We start from the raw sequence: 6660 nt of genomic DNA, 5'->3' as shown, positions 1-6660 counted from the left end.
AATTGCTGTGCAAATGAATATTTATCAAATGTATCATTATGTGAGTGGTTAACCACTACAGTGATTACAAAACAGATGTCAAACTTTCCCCAATGTCCTAAAAGCAAAATTGACAAGTCATGAAGTGACTGCCAAATGAACAAGTCTCTAAAATGTCAAAAAAAAAAAATCACTCTTGTGTATGAGAAATCAAGGGGGTTCACCCTTGTAGTTAAGAAAGTTCAGACTAAAATTTGTAGTCTTACTAGAATGTTCACCTTCTTAGTAAATCTAAATGATTTTATTGCAATGTAACAGTAAATTGGATGTATCTGCACACAGTATCCAGATGGACATTGTGGAGACTGACTGTTCGAGTGGGGTGGAGCAGTTGCATGGGTTACTTACAACTACTGAGCGTGAGGCTTTGCATGGTGAGGTGGCACTATGAGACAAAGCCCCAAGCAATATGTAAAGAGGACTACTGCAGGCCCAGATAAGATGAGGAGCTGGCCAGTTTACAAATGGCAGATACGTAGGAGAACTTATGCATTAACTGTTCTCCAAAAGTGTTATGAGTTTATGTTAAGCCTGAAGAGGGTTGTCACTCTCTGTAACTGTACGATGAAGTTATTTGGGTAGAGACTTAATAAGGTGTAACACTTAAAAGGAGATATACCTGCTGCAGCTGTATATACCTGCTGTAACAATCTGCCTCTTTATTATTGGCTGCAGATAGAGTCTTCTAAGACTCTTGAAGCTCATGGTGATATTAAGTAGCCTAAAGTCCTTGCAACCCCTGAGGAAAAAGGGAAGTATTGTAATTAAAACCTGCATGAGCAATTGTTATCCTCTGTAGGTGGATCCAGTACTTAATGGCTGGCTGGTATGTGCTGGAGTTCTGGGGAGCAGGAGAATTAGTATGAGTGTACATTGCCTATTTTTTTCAGTGTATAGTTTTCATGTTATGACTAAGGTATTCTAATAGCTTGCTGTTGCCAAAGGGATAATTCCCTTTCTTTCTTTTGCCTCTTTTTTTTTTTTCTTCTTCTTTTTTTCTTTTTCTTTTTTTTTCTTTTTCTTTTTTTTTTCTTTTCTTTTTTTTTTCTATTGGTGTGTGTTTGTGTCTGCAGCTAGAGCAATTCTGTTGCTTCCCTTTGAATCAGCAGTAGATAGTACCTCTCTGGCTTGGAGCATTAATCTGTTTGAAAAAATTATTGTGGAAAGAAAAAGGTTGTTTTCTGCTGATTTAGCTCCTTATTCTTAGTATGAGCTTATCTCTTTCCTAGGTCCTCTCACTGCATTACTGCATCAGGTGAATCTTAATTGTGGCAAAAGGATGAAGTTTGCAGTTTGTCCATTTCAGACATCACTACATTAACTTCACTGCAGTATGAGGCTTTTGTGTAGAAAAAGAAAATACTCAATTTTTTTTCTTTGCCCGAAAAGATTTTTTTCCGTTAAAACAATGCAACAAACTGAACCAGCAGAAAAAACATCTTTGTTTCCCCCAGGTTACTTTTAAAGTGAGCTGCTGTATGGTGAAAGGAGTGTTCGCAACAGCATAAGAAGGTGTGTAAGTGAGTTGCCTGGTGTTAAGGAAAGAGGGGAGACTGCCTTTTCCTGGCACTCCCACGGTGTTTATGAAGCTAACATTTTCTTGTACTCGGCACTTTGATATAATGAGCTGTTTTGCCACTGAAGAGGTTGCATCATGAATGAATAAGGTAGAAGTGTGGGAGCAAGGAAGTGTCTTTGCTGATTTCTCTTGAGGAAATGGAGGCTCAGAGAATAAGACTTGCCAAGAGCCAAATTCCAGTCTCCTGAATCACAGCGTAGTGCCTTATGCACAAGACCAATCTTTCTCTATTAGCATTTCCTTTCTCTCCGCCCTCTTTTGAGGGGAGGCACCATGTCATTTTTCTATGTAAAGCAAACTTACAGGCTCCAGCAGAATGGCTTGAGCAACCTTTGAGTTTATCATTAATCTGGAAGCCATGACTTTTCTTCTAGTGGCTTCTGCATTATAACCTTCCTTGGGACAAATAATCATAAAAGCTTTAACCGTCAAAAGCCCTGACAGCATTTAAATAAGTGGCCTCTGAGATTAAAAAAAGCATACTTCAAACAACAAAAGGTTTCTTAAAGTGTAGAGAATCGGAAATTAGTAACCAGGGGAGTGTGTGAGGCTTGAGATGCTGTAGGCAAGAAAACAGGACTTTTAACTTCATTCCATAAGGAGAGAAGTGAATTATTTTATTACTCTCATTTTCATTCCTAGTACGGTGAACCTTATTAGGAGAGCGATATTCTAAAACTACTTCATTGGCTGCTTAACCAGGCCAGTGACAAGCATCTTATCTTTGATCTATGTCAGATAGCTGGGAACAGGAAATAAAGACTTAACAGTTTGCCTGCACTGCTGCTGTATGGCAGCAGGCTATGTCAGACTTTATTGGGCAGTGCTTGTGCCTAGCACCACTAAAGAGCCAGTCATCCTAGGCTTGATGAATATGATGTCAAACACTCAGCCTTTTGTTGTCAGAAGTTTTTGGTGGTGTGGGTTTGGGTTTTTTTCCTGCCTCTTTACCCTTTCCTCATCTTGCTTTTACCATGGATTCCATGCTATGTTAATGTTACCTTTACTAATACAGTAGCCAGCAAAGAGCAGGGGGGAAGACTTGTCTTTGGACTTGGTACCTGGAGAAAAATGGCATCTTAAACTACTTGATTTAACTGGAAGACAGGAAGTGAAGCACTGGATCAAACTGGTCTAAGAACCCTGGTATCTTGCCTCTGGCTATAGCCAAAGTCAGCTGACAAAAATAATAGTGATGCACCTGGCTTTGGTTATGCAATGCTATGGGAGGGGAATTCCGTCCTGCTTTTTGCAAAGATCTGCATATGCCCAAAGTTATGACATGTTCTTACACTTCATGCCAGCTGCTGACCAGATTTCTTTAAATGCCAGTGCTATACAGCAATTCTCTAGTTTCACATCACTCTTGGGGTAACATCCTCATGCCATAAATTCAAGTTGTGGCAACACAAAACTGCATACAGGATAGTCACAGAAACAGGGATTTCTCTACATGCTTGCCTGGTTTTGAGTAAGGCCTCTAATTTGCTTAGATGTTTGCCTTTTACTTGGGAAGGTGTCTCTGTATAACTTGCCCTAGTTTAGGAACACGGATGTATTCTAGTACAGCAATGCTGGACTTAACCTAAAAGATCACTTTGTCCCACTGTTGTGCTTTTCCAGGGTCATGATCTTACGGCTACTGCAGGAGAGAGAAAAGCTCTTGAGAAAATGTCTCCACGCACACTGTAGTTCTTCCAATAACTGTTCAAGGACTTCCTGGTCCAGCTCTATTCTCTGTGTGTTCAGATGGAAGTATATATATCCTACATAATAAAACACTTCATAGGGCTGGTTTTCCTCTGATTTTATTATAGGTTGTTTTCATTTTAAGGCAGGAGTAGAGATAAAGTTGAAGTTTTGGGGATACTGTAAGAAGTGTAGCCCACTGATCTTTTTCTTGAAAATAATGTCAAGCAGTTTGTTGGATGGACTCTGGTCTGCATGTGAAATACGCTCAATTTCTGACATGCAGTCTTAAGGATGGTCATCTTTGAGTAGCCTGTTCCTGCAAGCCCTAAGAGAGTTCAAAAGAGCTGGGAAAAAATAGGGAATGTTTATTTGATGTTTTAGTCATAACATATTGGTAGTGCCTGGAATATTGTCCTTAATTTCACATCAGTTTAGACTACATATCATGCAGTAACATTTTTCTTCTGAAGAAAAGAGCAGAGACTTCTGTTTTCATCCACAGTTTCCCAGGTGCCTTGTGTGTCTATTCAGTAGCATCATGGACTAGAGGAGTATAGGGAAATCAGGAATATAAATAGGGATAGGAAAGCACCTAAATTTGTTCCTTCCTGAAAGGCCACAGTTTACTTTCTTAGATTTTGCACACCAGAAAATTAGATAGGAAAAGTGTTTAGTTGCTTTGTATGCCTGTCATGATAGCTTGCTTTACAACCAAAACTCACCTCTAGGCTCCAGCTCCTGGGTAAATACTTGCTGGGGCTTTTTCAGCTAGCTGAGAAGAGTACCACCCCTTTCCCTTAAAAAATATTGTCCATATCCCTCCTGTAGCCTGCAGGGATGCCCTCAAATTGAGAGCATTTCTCAAGCTATTGAACCTTGTGAATGAAGGCTGGCCAAAACTGTTGTGCTACAGCCGGGGAATGAATTTAAAACAGCAAAGTAGCTTCTACTTTTAGATGTTCATAAGCTAAAGGTGTTTGGATGCGGGCACTTAAGGGGGAGAAATCACTCTCGTGTTTTTCAATTTGCTGCTTTGATGCTGGCTTTACCAGCACAAGCAGTAAGATGCTGAGCTCTGAGCATCCTCTGTGTTATTGTGCCATGTCACTGGCATCTTCCAACTCTATCACTAAAAATGCAAGAGGAAAGCATCTACTCTGACCTCAGACTTGAAGAATATTTTGTCTGAGGTCTCTTGGTTCATGAGTGTTTGGAGTTGCATGTCTGTGTATGTAAAGTCTGTTTGATTTGTAATACTAGAACCACTTTGATGCTTCATTTTGCATCATCAGTGTAAAACATCCAAGCAGTCCACAAATACATAAAGATCTAGTCCTAATTTCTAATAGTTTTGGGGCACTGCTGGTTTTTACCTTTCTTGGTTTTGTTTTGTTTTTTAATAGGAAAGAAAATGAGAAATCATTCTTCTGGCAAGAAACTAACTCACAACTGTACAGTTATTTTAGCGCAACATCTAAGTATAATAATGTAATTGTTCTTCCCTTTAATCTTCTTAAGCTAGTATCACAGACGCTTTGATTATCCTGTGTGCCCTCCAGGGTGCTTCTGTTCTGGTTTCTGTTAGAAATTTGACAGGGGTGTAACAATCCTGCCATATGATGACCCATGAATCTTCAATAACTGAAGTTTTTCTTGTGGGATGGAGAAAGAGAATTTATGTTTCCCATTGTAGAACCAGAAGTGATGATAGTTGGGCAGAATTAAGGTTATCAAGAAAAGTCCTGTGGAGATGGACTACAGAGCTAAAAAAATAAGTACTGTTCAGTCTCTTCTGCTTACCTAAGTTTGTGAATGGATTAGCAGCTTGAAGAATGGTATTTTCTGCTTGTCTCATTTCTATACATCCCAATAACTTTTTGTTTTAAAAAAGAATAGTGAAGAAAAGTAAAAAAAGCCTACCAGTTATGTCCCTTAAGTGCTCTTTGAAACGTACCTTGCTCTTTTTTTAGTTTCCTTTTTAGGAATACTAACTCATTTAACTGTCTTTTTACATGTGACAGTATTTTATTCGTGGAGTAATGATTTAGGAAAAAAAAAAGAATTGTTGCCAACTAAATGTAATCTTGTACCATAGCTGGGTGCGGGCTTGTGTCCCTCTCTTTAGAGGCATGTTTAACCCCCCTAAAATTTATTGTTCCTTACTGCCCCCTCCACCTGACCCAAGTTTGGGGTGGTGGAGTTGTTCCCATAGCGATCACCCCCTTCACTTGATCCAGCTGCGAGGTGTGATTCAAATTTGGGTCTGGAATGCTCTGAAGATGAGGTAGATCTTTCAGTTGACCGATGTGATTTAGTCAGCTTGTTACTGGTGAGTTTTCCCTTGCCTTTAACAAGTACAGTTTTCTGTTATCTGGGTGTGTTTGGCCACCAAAACCAGAGAAAAACGCGGATAATATGGTAGCTTGGTCTCTAGAAGCTTGTAGTGAGAGAAAGAGTGGGAGAGCTGTGTAGGGTGCTGAAAAGGAGGGTGGAGGGGTATGTGTTAGTCCGTAGGAAAATTAATTGGGACTGCACTTTTTTTTTTTCTTTTTACTTCTGGCTACTAAAAAGGAAGGGGGCGGGAGGACAGACCCCTCCACGGCGGGGTGGGGGGTGGCTGTTCCCCTCCGTCCCCTGCTGCTGGAGTTCGGCGGGGAGGGGTCAGGGCCGTGGTCCGAGAAAGGCGTTTGGGCTCCAGGGCAGGCGGGGCTGGGCCGGGCCGGGCCGGGCCGGGCGGGGCGGGGCTCGGCGGGGGCGGGCGGGGCCGGGGCTCGGCGGGGGCGGGCGGGGCCGGGGCTGGGGGCGGCACAGAGCCCGCCTTCCCGCCCGCCGGCCGGGAAAGTCCCCCTAAAAAGGGCGGTGAGCGGGGAGCGGCGGCGACGGCAGTCGGAGCGGGCGTCGGGCCTGCGTTTCGTCCGTCTGTCTTTCTGTGCGTCTGTCCGAAGTGTGCGGGGCCCGGGTGGGGAGCCCCGCGGCGGCTGTGGGCCGGAGCTGTCAGCATGGCCGGTGAGCGGCGGGACGGGCCCTGGGGGGTGGGTGGTGTGGGGGGACCGGGATGGGGAGCGGTGCCGCTTCTGTCCCGCGGGGCTGCTCCATTGGCCTCGGCGGGGTCCGGGCGGCGGAGCCCACCCACCCTCACCCCCCCCTGAACGCCCTGCTCCGGGCGCTTTCGGTATTGAGCTGCGTCGCTAAAGGAGGAATTGCTAGTTTAGGGGAAATGTGACGTGTCGGCTGGTTCCTTGTTTTGCTCTCTGAGGAAGGGTTTGCTTCTCCTCTTCCACCGTCTGTCCGGGATCACACGTCTTTTTCTGCTAGGGACGCGTTTTAAGTAATCGCGAGGATTTTTGATA

At 43.3% G+C, this 6660-nt stretch overlaps 1 protein-coding gene across 1 annotated transcript in view; it reads left to right on the top strand.

Annotated features, from left to right (window-relative positions):
- The first annotated feature begins 6126 nt into the window (after window positions 1-6126).
- Window positions 6127-6660, top strand: part of REL (REL proto-oncogene, NF-kB subunit) — a 32084-nt gene continuing 31550 nt past the window's right edge. Inside the window, exon 1 of the mRNA XM_030446684.1 lies at window positions 6127-6316. Coding sequence (XP_030302544.1) covers window positions 6310-6316 — 7 coding nt within the window. The 5' untranslated portion in view covers window positions 6127-6309. The remainder of the gene's footprint in view (window positions 6317-6660) is intronic.

The sequence above is a fragment of the Calypte anna genome, chromosome 3, assembly GCF_003957555.1.
Source record: "Calypte anna isolate BGI_N300 chromosome 3, bCalAnn1_v1.p, whole genome shotgun sequence".
Classification (NCBI taxonomy): domain Eukaryota; kingdom Metazoa; phylum Chordata; class Aves; order Apodiformes; family Trochilidae; genus Calypte; species Calypte anna.
This window is presented reverse-complemented; position numbering and strand designations above follow the sequence as displayed.